Raw genomic sequence first — 13,753 nt, 5'->3', positions numbered from 1 at the left:
TAAGCCCTAGAGTAAAACCTCATGAGTATTTATACACTTTTCAGAACTGGAGGGCAGGACCCTCTGACTCAGTGCCTCAGTAGAAATTAACAAAAGGTACTTGATGCCTATTAATGGGTGGGGAAGATCTAATTAACAGTCTTCTCAATTTGATTTAATCTTTTTTAAAGGTAAGTGATAGGTCTTTGTATACTCCACTATACCTGGCCTAGCTTGCTTTTGTGCAGGTGGGGGGTGGGAAGGGAGAGTGTGCACACAGGAGGACTAACAAATATTTGTTGACTTGAATTGTTAAAATAACTGGAGTTCATTTTAGCCCTGCCACTTTTCATTCTTAGTAATGAAAACCTTTTTTTTTTTTCTGGCTAAATTGAGAGCAGGACAAATTTTATGAATAATTTTATGAGCCCTGAAGTAAGGTACTGGTCTGCTGTAAACCTTGGCCTATATTTATTCAACCTAAGGAAAAACCAGGGATTTGTATATCCTAAAATTAGAATATTGATATCCTTCTTATTAAACCTAGTGGGCACACTGTGTTGACTTCCATTGCCACTGGGTTTAATTGTAGGATATAAGGATATATATCCTACAAGGAGGTTTAGTCCCTGGCTTTATATGACTGACAGAAAACACTGACTAATAAGAAAATTTCTCAAGTTCTTTGTGATTATACTATTGCATTTGATAATAGTTGGAAAGAGAAACCAGTCTTAGATACTTAATATCTTTGTGACCTTGGACAAGTTACTTAACCTCTGTTTACTTCAGTTTCCTATAATTAAAATGGGCATAATAACAACACCTACCTACCAGGTCTGTCATGACGATCAAATGAGGTGTTCCTAAAAGGGCTTAGCACAGTGCCTGGCACATTATAGTTATCTATTAGTATTTATTTATTTGTTATTATTTTCTGTTATTTATTAGGCACATATTCTTCCCCCTTCCCCTTATTAATACTTTTATCCAGCATTTGGTCAGCTCAAAGTGCTCTCCAAGGGAAGGAAATGAATGCTCAAGCCACAAAACTCTCACAGTAAGATTAAAAAAAAAAAAAAGATTTTACAACAGTGGGATAAAATGGAAAGGAAGCAGTTAAATTTTATTTTAAAAATAGTCTTGCAATATATGAATGTGGTGTTGTCTTTCTAGAGTCTTAGAATGCTGGAACTATCAAGGGACCCCAGAAATAAGGAAGAAGCAGGATATAGCTAATAGGATGCTGGATTTGGAGTCAGGAAGACCTAAGTTCAAATTCCTTCAAAAACACTTAGTAGTTGTATGACCCTGGGCAAGTAACTTCCTTGCTCCTCATTTTTAAAATGAGAGAGTTGAACTCAGTAGCCTGTAAGGGTCCTTTCTAGTTCCCAATCTGTGCTCCTATGATCTTTTATTGTGTAGATGACCAGATAGTGGCTCAGAGGTGACATGTAATCACATCCAACTCAGAACTCCTACTTTTCTACTGAGAGAATCCTGGCAGGGATAAAAAAAAAAATCCCTTCTCCATTTCACATGACCCTTTCTGATGCTTCATGGGAGGAGAGTTCCTTGAGAAGTGAATGTTTCATCTGGCTTCACTAATGAATTCATTCCTTTGGAAAGAGACATTTTAGCTGCTGATTGTGGATGACACTGTCAGACCCACTGTATGGCTTTCTTTCATCAATTCTTTTTCTTTATTAAAAAAAAAGGGGGATGGTTCAGGGCTGAGGGGAGTTGATGCAAAAGGGAGGGATTTATATCCAGGATTGATTGTGTGGTAAAACCAAAGGCATCAGTGCAATTTGGTGGGCAGTTTTTTTTTTTCCTAAGGAATGTCAAGGTTATTTCTTTTGTATAATCCTGTCACCATGATGGTTACTGCCCTACATTGAACAGAATTTTGCACCTTAAATTCAGCAACCCCCCCTAGCCTGCAGGTTACCTCTTCATTTCAGAACTTTTCTTGGCTAAGCTCTGTCTGAATGCTTACTTTAACTAGGCTTAATGTTTGATTGTATTTTCCGGGGTGCTAGGATCTCATCATATTAACTTTGCATCCATTGTTTCTGAGCTCTCCCCATACCTCTGAGTACCCTCTTCACTCTCTTCCAAATATCCCCTGAAATTCAACATTCTCCTATTTCTTCAACTTTTTCTTTCACATCATGGTTTAGAATAGTAGTTCTCAAAGTGTCATTTGCAAACCCTTGAAGTTTTCAAGACTTTTTCAAGGGGTTCCTGAAGTTAAAACTACTTTTATAATAATGTATTAGTTGACAATTAAAATGTTCCTTTTTTCCAACTATATCTCTGCGTGAGGCTTCATATTCTTCAAGCAGTGTGACATAGCACATAGAATCAATGTAGTAGACATGACAATCCAGATGTCTTATATTAAGTTAGATATTAAAGAAACTTTCAAAATGATATAAAACAATGTCACTCTTTTTATTAAATCTATTTTGTTACTTTTCATGAAAAATAGTTAAAATGTGATAGGCTTATTGTAGTTTTTATTGAATTAACAAATATTTAAAAATTATATTTTTCAATTTCTAATGTGATAAATATCAATAGATATAACCCACATTAACAAAAGTTGGAGTCTTTGGAGTCTTATAATTTTTAGGAATATAAAGGGACCAAAAAGTTTGTAAACTGCTGGTTTAGAGATTTTTTTACCATCCTGAACACTTTTCTCTGGATATGACTTCAGTTTGCTCATATCCTTCCTAAATCATCACCCAGAAGGAAACATAGTAATCCAGATATTAGAAGTGATAGAAGCAAGATGGCGGAGTAGAAAGGTACACATATGCTAGCTCCTAACCCACAGCCCATAAAATACCAGTAAAGAAGAACTCCCAACAAAATCTGGAGCAGCAGAAGCCACAGAACAATGGAGCAGAGGAGATTTCTGTTCCAGAGAGACCTGAAGAACTGACACGAAAGGTCCATCATGCACTGGACCAGAGCAGAGCCCAGTCCTGCCTTGGCCGCACGGCACGGAGAGGAGAAGATCCGAGCAGGCTTCCGGGACAGAATCTCCAGCGGCCGGGCAGGTCCCTCCACCCACAGGCAGCAAAGGTCAGTGAGAGAGTCTTTTTGGCTCACCAAGAGGGGAGCAGTGTGTCCCCATAACTCAGGCCCACTCAGGAGGCAGCAGCAGAGGCAGCAGCAGACAGGGGCCCCCAAAGCAGTCAGGAGCTCAGATCCATTGTTGAAGGTCTCTACATAAACCCCCTGAGGGAACTGAGCCCCATGAGGCGGCCCTGCCCCCACCTGAGCACCTGAACTTAATCTCACACTGAATAGCAGCCCCACCCCCACCCAAACCCCTGAGGCTGGGAAACAGCATTTGAATCTCAGCCCCCAGACACTGGTTGGGTGGATCTGGAGGTGAGGTGGGTATGGAAAGGAAACTCAGAAGTCAAGTAACTGGCTGGGAAAATGCCCAGAAAAGGGGAAAAAAATAAGACCATAGAAGGTTACTTTCTTGGTAAACAGATATCTCCTCCCATCCTCTCTGATGAGGAAGAACAATGCTTACCATCAGGGAAAGACATAGAAGTCAAAGCTTCTGTATCCCAAACATCCAAAATAAATATTCAATGGCCTCAGGCCATGGAAGACTTCAAAAAGGATTTTGAAAATCAAGTTAGAGAGGTGGAGGAAAAACTGGGAAGAGAAATGAGAGAGATGCAAAAAAAGCATGAAAAGCAGGTCAACACCTTGCTAAAGGAGACCCCAAAAAATGCTGAAGAAAATAACACCTTGAAAAATAGGCTAACTCAATTGGCAAAAAAAGGTTCAAAAAACCAATGAGAAGAAGAATGCTTTCAAAAGCAGAATTCGCCAAATGGAAAAGGAGGTTCAAAAGCTCACTGAAGAAAATAGTTCTTTCAAAATTAGAATGGAACAGATGGAAGCTAATGACTTTATGAGAAACCAAGAAATCACAAAACAAAACCAAAAGAATGAAAAAATGGAAGATAATGTGAAATATCTCGTTGGAAAAACAACTGACCTGGAAAATAGATCCAGGAGAGACAATTTAAAAATTATGGGACTACCTGAAAGCCATGATCAAAAAAAAGAGCCTAGACGTCATCTTTCATGAAATTATCAAGGAAAACTGCCCTGAGATTCTAGGACCAGAGGGCAAAATAAGTATTCAAGGAATCCACTGATCACCACCTGAAAGAGATCCAAAAAGGGAAACTCCTAGGAACATTGTGGCCAAATTCCAGAGTTCCCTGGTCAAGGAGAAAATATTGCAAGCAGCTAGAAAGAAACAATTCAAGTAATGTGGAAATACAATCAGGATAACACAAGATCTAGCAGCTTCTACATTAAGGGATCGAAGGGTGTGGAATATCATATTCCAGAAGTCAAAGGAACTAGGACTAAAACCAAGAATCACCTATTCAGCAAAACTGAGTATAATACTTCAGGGGAAAAAATGGTCTTTCAATGAAATCAAGGACTTTCAAGCCTTCTTGATGAAAAGACCAGAGCTGAATAGAAAATTTGACTTTCAAACACAAGAATGAAGAGAAGCATGAAAAGGTAAACAGCAAAAAGAAGTCATAAGGGACTTACTAAAGTTGAATTGTTTATATTCCTACATAGAAAGACAATATTTGTAACCCTTGAAACTTTTCAGTATCTGGGTAGTTGGTGGGATTACACATACACACACGCACATGCACACACACACAGGCACACACACACACAGAGACACAGAGCACAGAGTGAATTGAATAGGATGGGATCATATCTTAAAAAATGAAATTAAGGGGTGAGAGAGAAATATATTAGGAGGAGAAAGAGAGAAATGGAATGAGGCAAATTATCTCTCATAAAAGAGGAAAGCATAAGACTTTTTAGTGGAGGGAAAAAGAGGGGAGGTGAGAGAAAAATATGAAGTCTACTCATCACATTTCACTAAAGGAAGGAATAAAATGCACACTCATTTTGGTATGAAAACCTATCTTACAATACAGGAAAGTGGGGGAGAAGGGGATAAGCAGGGTGGGGGGGATGATGGAAGCGAGGGCAATGGGAGGAGGGAGCAATCTGAAGTCAACACTCTTGGGGAGGGACAGCATCAAAAGAGAGAATAGAAGCAATGGGGGGCAGGATAGGATAGAGGGAAATATAGTTAGTCTTACACAACACGACTATTATGGAAGTCATTTGCAAAACTACACAGATATGGCCTATATTGAATTGCTTGCCTTCCCAAAGGGAATTGGTGGGGAGGGAGGGAGGAAGAGAAGTTGGAACTCAAAGTTTTAGGAACAACTGTTGAGTATTGTTCTTGCTACTAAGAAATAAGAAATACAGGTAATGGAGTATAGAAAGTTATCTGGCCCTACAGGACAAAAGAGAAGATGGGGACAAGGGAAGGGAGGGATGATAGAAGAGAGGGCAGATTGGTGATAGGGGCATTTAGAATGCTCAGTGTTTTGGGGTGGGGGGAGGGGAGAAATGGGGAGAAAATTTGGAACCCAAAATTTTGTGAAAATGAATGTTAAAAGTTAAATAAATAAATTTATTAAAAAAAAGAAGTGATAGAAGTGTTTTGATTGCCCCCTCACACTTGCCTCATGTTGAGTTTATAGTTTAGTAAAAACAAAAGCAAATCTTTACATTTTTTTCACAGAAATCACCTACTTGTTTCCTCTATTATGTACTTGAATCGCTGATTGTTTTTTAACCTAGATTTTATACTTAAGTCTCCTTAAGTTTTAAATACACCTATTTAAACCATATTGTTTTAAGCATGATGAAGGAACCTGCTAGGTGGGCACTGTGCTAAGTCCTGAGGATGCAAAGAAAGACAAAGGCAAAAACAGTTTGTGCCTTAAGGAGCACGTGCTAAACATAACAAGCCCACAACTGCCTAAGTATGAGATACATTGTAAAGGGAAGGTAATATCTGATTGAAGCATTAGAAGTGAGAGTAGGAGTGGGTGAGGATGGGAAATGCCTCTTGGAGGGAACCTGAGATTTGAACTGAGCCTTGAAAAAGGCCAGGAGAGCTGGGATGTGGAGGGAAGGAGAGAAGCATCACCTTCGTTATTTCTCCTTTGTTTTTGTCATCCCATTCACCTATTCAAACAAGCCATTTTTACCTCATAAGACCATTAGTGCAAATGCTTCCTAATGCTGGTACTATTTTAAGACTTCATTTTATGAACCTCTTTGTTGGTCCTTTTTCTGTCAAAGGGTTTTTAAAAATATTTCTGCCTGTAGTGATGCTAATTGTTTTATATCAGCAATACTTGGATCTTAGCTCTTGAACTATAAGTGAATCTTTGATGAATGTGCTGCTTTTCAAGACAGCCAATTTCTAATTACAGTTTTGTGATAGATTCTACAAGACTGACAGTGGACAGAATCATCTCTAGAGTTTATCAAATCCAGGATCTATTCTGGGGAGGTGAGGGGTGGGTAATGGTGTAGGGAGCGTTCCTGGCAGCTGGACAGTGATTTAAGGAGTCAGGAGAATGGCAGAAGATGATGCTGTCATCTGTTATTTATAAAGATCTACAGTTAGTGAACTGGAGGTCATCCAGTCCAGTCTTCTCCCTAAGGAGAACTTCCATCTACAATAACTGACATATGGTCATCTAGCCTCTTCATGAATATTATCTATATAGGTAACACAAGATCTCATGGGATAGGTATAGTAATATGCCCTTGACCCTGAATGAGGAAAATGTATTGTCTGTAATATTATTTCTTATTGATTAAATGTGTTAAAAAATTATGACACTTGGAGTCTAGAGAATTTGTCCCAGAGTATTTTCATTATCAGAGCCCTAAAGAATTTGGGAATTAAGGAAATCTGAGAGTTGCATGGGAGATGCATTACAAAAAGTTGAAAGAGGAGAGAAATTTAGGGGTAGTGGGGTGGGGAATCAAGCTGGAGAAAGCTGGGTGATGCCAGGCTTAGGAGGAAAAGCGAACAGGGTAGCCTAGGTAGACTAAATAGTTATATAACCTCATGTCTTCCAGAGAGTAGAAAAAGCAGGTAGCAATCTAAGGCTATAGACCTAAGTTAAGGAAGCCTTCTTTATCAGTAAGATAGGACAAACTGTTAACAGACAGCTGGTAGATTTGCTTAGGCTTGCTACTTCCAGGAAGGTAAGAAAATGAACTATAACTGTCTTGAAGCCTGAAGCAGAACGAGAGAGAGAGAGAGAGAGAGAAGCAGAGGGGAGGGAGGGAGGGATCAATCTTTGGAAAGCTGAGAGTGGACTCTTATTTTTTTTTTTTTTTTTTTGGTGGAGGGCTTCCCATCAGATGGGTCTATGGCTAAAGGATCTGGAGCGAATAAGCTGACTGAGTCAATCTGGACCTCAGTGCCTCCTTTGTGAAATGAGGGAGGGAGACCAAATGACCTTTAAGGCCTCTTTAGACTTTAAAATGTATTTTTGTCTCATCCTCTGATTATAATACATCATAGGCTAGAACTCCACAAGGTTAAATTGGGTTCTTATATCAGGGCCTTGGGCTTTGTGTAACCAAGAATAAAGACTGTGCAGGTGGATTCCCAGGAGGATCTAAGGGGCCTACCTACCTGAGGCTTTGTGCATGTAACCCTTTGACTGCACTTTGAAAACTACATAGCATATAGCCTAAGTTGGATTTGGTTGGCAAACTGTTAAGGACAAGATCTCGAAAAGTAGAGGGGTATAGTCCAAGGAAAAAGGACTTTTCTTTGTTTGATTTCCTGGAGGACCAAGGTTTACTGAAATAATAGCTGTAAGCTCTCTAATTTTCTCTTAGGATTTGTTATTATGATTTCCCATATTTTGTCTCTAGTGCTCATCAGTAAAACTCTTAAAGCATCCCCTTCAGGGAGTAGGGAGGAGTATAATAAAATAGACTTCTGTGTTTCACCTAAAACCTAAATTTGCAGGTTTGGAAAGGAGAGGTGAAGGCCCCTAGAAACAAATTCAATTCCTAGGAACTTGCTGGTAGTAAAAGCCAGTATGAACACAGGTGCACTGGGGCTATGTGCCGCAGTTAAGTTCTTTTTATTGTTGAGAAGTTCTTTCTTTATATTGAGCCCCAGATCTGCCTTACTATGATTTTTCCATCTTTAATTCTAGTTACATTCTCTGGAGACATATAGATTTAACTCTAATCTCTTTCCCAGATGACAGTCCTTGAAAAACAATATTCAATGATAATCATCTACTCACTTCCCCCTTCCCAAGTCTTTTCCAGTCAAAACATCCTAAATGCCAGCAGATAAACTCTCCTAAAATAGGGTTTCCAGACTCTTCATCATCCCAGGTAAATCCCTCTGTATGTAATGTATCTTGTTAATGTGTCTCTTGAATATGGAATCCAAAACTAAACACGTATTCCAGATGCAGTCCAAGGAGTTTTATCTCTCATCCTGGTGAGGTAGGTGCCATTATTATATTTATCTTACAGATGAATGAAACAGATGTGTAGAGAGATTAAATGACTTTCCCACCACTGTTATTAAATGGCTCCAGCAGAATTTGAACTCAAGCCTACCTGACTGTGAGTAAGGCACTCTGTATATCCACTGTACAGCCTAGAGAATAGTAGGGCTATTGCCTCCTTTAGATTTCAATTAATTCTGCCTGCAAATAACTTATTTAGCTGCTAGTTCTCATTGTTGATGCATATTGAGTTCTTGAACTTGTGTGTTTAGGTCTTTTCATAAGCCAGGTTTTGCCTAACAGATACTTGTCCAGTTTATTTTTATTTGGAATTGAATTTGCAGCATATATTATTGCCTGTTATGTGCAGGAAAATGTGCTAGGTCCTGGGACAGATGTAACATTTAGAGAAGGTGGAATTCCTCCCCTCTGGCACATATAGTCAGGCTTATTCTTCTTAAATTTCATTTTGTTAATTTGGGATTTTTATTGTGGCCTATTAGATCCTTTCTAGGAGTCCTTCTTTCCCTCTGTGGTAACTTTGTGTTTACTTTGTGTATATAGGTATGTATGTATATATATATATTTTACTCGTTTGTACACTGTTGGGCATTTGTTTCTGTGTTCCTACGCAAAGTAGGTGCTTAATCAATACTACCTGATGTCTCAGGAACTGTTTCTTCCATCCAACCTATTAGCAGTCCTTCTTAGCTTTATTTGTTGTTTTTGTTCCGTTGCTTCAGCTGTGTATGACTCTTTTCGACCCCATTTGTGGTTTTCTTGGCAAAGATACTGGAGTAGTTTGTCATTTACTTCTCCAGCTCATTTTATGATTGAGGAAACTGAGGTAAATGGGGTTAAGTGTCTTCCCGGGATCATGCCCAGGTAAGTATTCGAGGCTGTATTTGAATTTGGGTCTTCCTGAGTTCAGGCCCAGCACTGTCCACTACACCACTTAGCTGCCCAGTATCTTATCTTCAAATCTGATAAGTGTGAATACAAGAAAAAGCATGTATTAAATATTTACTGTGTGTCAGCAGATTAGGCAGCTAAGTGACACAGTGGGTAGAGCACTAGCCCTGGGATCAGGAATACCTGAGTTCAAATTCTGCCTGAGATACTTTCTGGCTATGTGACTCTAGACAAGTTGTTTAACCACTGTCAACCTCATTTTGTCATTTGAGATGAGAATAGTAATAGCACCTACCTCCCTGGATTGTTGTCAGGATAAAATGAGATAACATTTGTAAAATGCTTTGTAGACCTAAAAGTGCTATATAAATATTAGTTTTTATTAGTACTGGTATCCTAAGCACTGGGGATACAAATAGAGAGTTGAGTCCTTAAGGAATTTATATCCTAGTAAAGGGAGACAACATATGGGAATAGTGACCAAGAAAGGGTGTGTCTGGAGAGTCATGGAACTGGTGGCTTCATGGATCACATTCACTTCTAGATCCCTAAAATACTTTCCATGTCTTCAGTCCAAGTCGTTGACCAAAAATATTGAATGGGGCAGCCAGAACCAAAGATAGAACCTTGTGTTATTGTCTTTCGGGTGTCCATGGAGCCTTTCATCAACATTGTCTGTTTTGAGAGTTCATTTTGCTTTTCAGGGCTTCCCCTTTGAACATCTGAGTGGCATTTGCTTATCTCCATTACATAGGCATCAGTCCCCTTCTCCACCGGTGTTGGATGAAATAATTTTCAAGGGGGCAGTTAGTTATTTAGGAGTGATGGTATATATAATTCAGACATATGTTCTTGAGAGGACAACATTTGAAGTGTAAAAGCATCAAATGGGAGAGGTAGATGGCATTTTGCATTTTATTAGGTTAGACACTCACTCTTCCTCTCTGAATGATCTCTGATAAAGGGATTTGGAAGAAAACATCTTTCCAATCATCATTTTCTGACTGATAGAGATGATCTGGAGAGAAGGGGGTTCTTGAATAGGTCCTGAAAGGAGGGAAAGAAAGAAAGAAGTGCTTATTAAGTGCTTACTGTGTGCTAACCACTACTGTAGTATTTGGTTATGATGTATCAGCACCATTACTATACTGGTGGTTGGGGCAACATTAATAATGAATGGTCTCCCTGTACTAAGTCAGACTTGTGGTTTAGTGCCACATTTTTGGGTTGTTAAAAGGTCAGAAGTTTAGGAATGTGTAAGGACTTTATGACTTATGAAATCCCTGCTGCCTCAGAGTCCACATTTCTATTCTAAAACACTCTAAATTAATGTGGTTGTATTTTGTGACAGTGACTTATATGACTTTCTGGAATGAAATGTGTTGATCTCTGCTTTTCCGTAGTATGACCTTGGCAAATCACATGATTTCCCTGTGGTTAAATTGGAGAAGCACTGGAAATGTCAAAATAATTGGCAAATGTCAATCTCCCAAAATCAAGGTGGAGAATCAGGTCTCATTGCTTCCATTAAACTACTGGAGGGTAATCAAAGACAATGATTAGACATTTTGAATATTCAACTTCAAATCAGAGCAACTATTAAGTTGTAAATAAGCATCAATCACTTTTAAAAGCCAAGGGTTCTGCTATCGTTAGCTTAATGAAATGCCTTGAAAACTTGAAGACCTGGAAAATTATGTATTAAGACTGTTGATGAAAAATGTCTGGCTGTGTTTGAGACCAAAAGATGATTCTTCAGATCATATCGTTTCCTGGATTCAGGTGCCAAGAAATGAGCTCATGGTGTGGGGGTAATCCGAGTTCCCATCAAAGGTGAAAGAAAACTGACTGAATGATTGTGTGCATGGATGTTTATGTGTGCTATATATGTATGTATGTGTGTCATACATACATGCACACATACATATGGAATCCTTTCTGTAGTTTGTCTATATGCCCCAGACCATCTATATGGCCAATCTAGACAGTAAAATAAGCCGTACTTGACATTCACAGCAAATCAGTCTCTGTTTGACTTGGGTGGATATATATATCTTTTTATATCTTTCAGAAAGCAGTGACATATGATTATTGATCTCCTATAGACTTCACTTTGTTCTTAAATCTGTAAGATGATGAGTAAATAACTAGAAACAGAAATGAGTGGCTGCAAGTGGATTAGAGAGGCTTGTGCATGTGGTTGTATACTGAGATCAGCATGGTATAGTGGAGAGAACAAGTAGACCTTCACATTTAAAGCAGGGAAGGATTTCAGAAATCTAGTCCAACTCTTACTGGATAGGTAAAAAAAACTGAGGACTAGAAAGGCTATGTTCCAAGCTCAGATAGGTAATAAGTAGCAGAGATGGGAGACATCTAATAATAGATGTGTAACTTTGGACAAATCACCTGACCTCTGAACCTCTCTGTCCTCATCTGTAGAATGGACATAATGTACCATCTGACTCGCAGGAAAGAGGAAAATAATCTGTAAACTTAAAAGCGCTAAATAAATATGAATTGTTGTTATAGAAGAGATGGAATTTAATAGTCAAATCTAAGGTTCTAGATTCCAATTTCACATTTATGTGGTTTTTGACAAATCACTTAACCTCCTTAATTTTCTCAGTTTATGTCAAGGTATCAAACTTGGGGTCTTGTGAGATGCCTTTTCGTACTGTATCTATGACCAAAATTTGGTCTGTGTGCCATCCCTCACATACCTACCACTCTTCTTCCTTTACTTCTCCTTTATGTCAATTCTCTTTTAAACTTCCTTCCTCTTATTTTTATATCTTTCCTATAATCTCTTTCTTATTTCTTTTCTCTCACCACACCCTAATAAAAAATAAAACAATATTAAACAGATTCTTTTTTCCATTTCTTTAAAAAATTTTTTTGTTTGTTGGATAAGAACTTATGTACATAGGAGTGTATACTTGTCTCCCTTAATAACTAATTTCTTTGGTGTATGTCCTTTCAACTTTAGAACTTTTTAGTCTGGGTTATTTTGTTGTGTTTTGTTTTTTTCCTTAGGAGTTGTTTATTGAAGTTCACTGATACGCAGAGTACCTCATTAAACAGGACCTGGGAAAGATTAGCTGTGCCTCAGTTTCCTCAAATGTAAAATGAGCATAATAATTGCAGCTTTTCCAGGGTTGTTATGAGGTTCTAATGAGATAATATTTGTAAAGTGCCACACCCCTACTAGTGCTATGTAAACACAAACATAACAGTTGTGTGCTCATTTAGTTTCATTTTTTAAATTCTTATTCATTCTAGAAGCTGTGCATTTTTCTCTCTCCTAAAGTCTTCAAGCAGAGACTAGTGTGGCATAATGAGAACACCTTTCCTGTGTAGCTTGGAAAAGATAGCCCCTGGATTTCTTTCTAACTCTAAAATTCTGTGGCTCTGTGACCTTGAGGGCAATAGTCAGTAGCAGAATAAAAATTAGAAATAGGGATAATAATGATGACGATGATGACTATGATGATGATGATACTAATAATAACTGTTGACATTACATTGCCCCTTTCCCACTATTTGTTACTTAAACTAGTCAGCATCCTTAGAGATATTATTATACCCATTTCACAGATGAGGAAACTGAAGATCAGTGTCTACCTCTGGTCACGTTGCTAGTGTCAGAGACAGAATTTAAGCCTAGCTGTTCACAACTCTTATGTCCAGTACTGTAGCCCTTTGGGTATGTTTTCTTATTCAAATCATGAGAGTTATGAGCTATCTGTGATATTAAGAGGGGCTTGTTGACCAATACTTGTTCAGTTGTTTTTAAATGATGTGCTGAGTTATAGTTAATTTGTTCCTCATCACTTCTCTTCAAAGTTTTTATCTTGGTGGCCCTCCTCAGAGCTCACATCTTCCAGTGGCCAGTTCATGATTTTCTCTAGCGACTTTCCCTGAGATGAGGGGTTTTTTTTGTTTGTCTTTTTGTTTTTTTAAGTGAACTAGAAATAATTATTTTAAAGTGTTTGCTTAGCAAAGTGGTAAATTCACTCAAAACTGAAGTAAATGATGCCGCTTTCTAAAGAACAAAAAACAGAAGCAAACTCTATTCAACCCAAAAAGAGCCAGGGATATTTTCCTAACATTTAATTTTGGTTTTGTGTTTTATAGGCTTTCGCCTGAGTGCCTGGGTTGCTCTCCTTTTTTTTTTTTCCACTGAAAAAGAAAAAAGTTATCGTGACGAAGTTCTCATCCACAGAAGCAAGACCATGGACATCGTTGGGTTTCTGAAGTCTCAGTTCCTGTGCCACTTACTGATTTGTTACATATTCATTGTGTCTGGGCTGATAATAAACACTATCCAGCTCTTCACGCTTGTTCTCTGGCCAGTCAACAAACAGCTCTTCAGGAAGATCAACTGCAGACTGGCCTATTGCATTTCCAGCCGTAAGCTA

At 38.4% G+C, this 13,753-nt stretch overlaps 1 protein-coding gene across 1 annotated transcript in view; it reads left to right on the top strand.

Moving 5' to 3' along the window:
* Positions 1-13,753, top strand: part of AGPAT4 (1-acylglycerol-3-phosphate O-acyltransferase 4) — a 183,777-nt gene that overhangs the window by 37,091 nt on the left and 132,933 nt on the right. Inside the window, exon 2 of the mRNA XM_072637708.1 lies at positions 13,470-13,745. Coding sequence (XP_072493809.1) covers positions 13,568-13,745 — 178 coding nt within the window. The 5' untranslated portion in view covers positions 13,470-13,567. The remainder of the gene's footprint in view (positions 1-13,469; positions 13,746-13,753) is intronic.

Source organism: Notamacropus eugenii, chromosome 2 (assembly GCF_028372415.1).
Source record: "Notamacropus eugenii isolate mMacEug1 chromosome 2, mMacEug1.pri_v2, whole genome shotgun sequence".
NCBI classification, from domain to species: domain Eukaryota; kingdom Metazoa; phylum Chordata; class Mammalia; order Diprotodontia; family Macropodidae; genus Notamacropus; species Notamacropus eugenii.
Note: the sequence above shows the minus strand (reverse complement) of the source record. Positions and strands in the feature narration are given on the sequence as shown.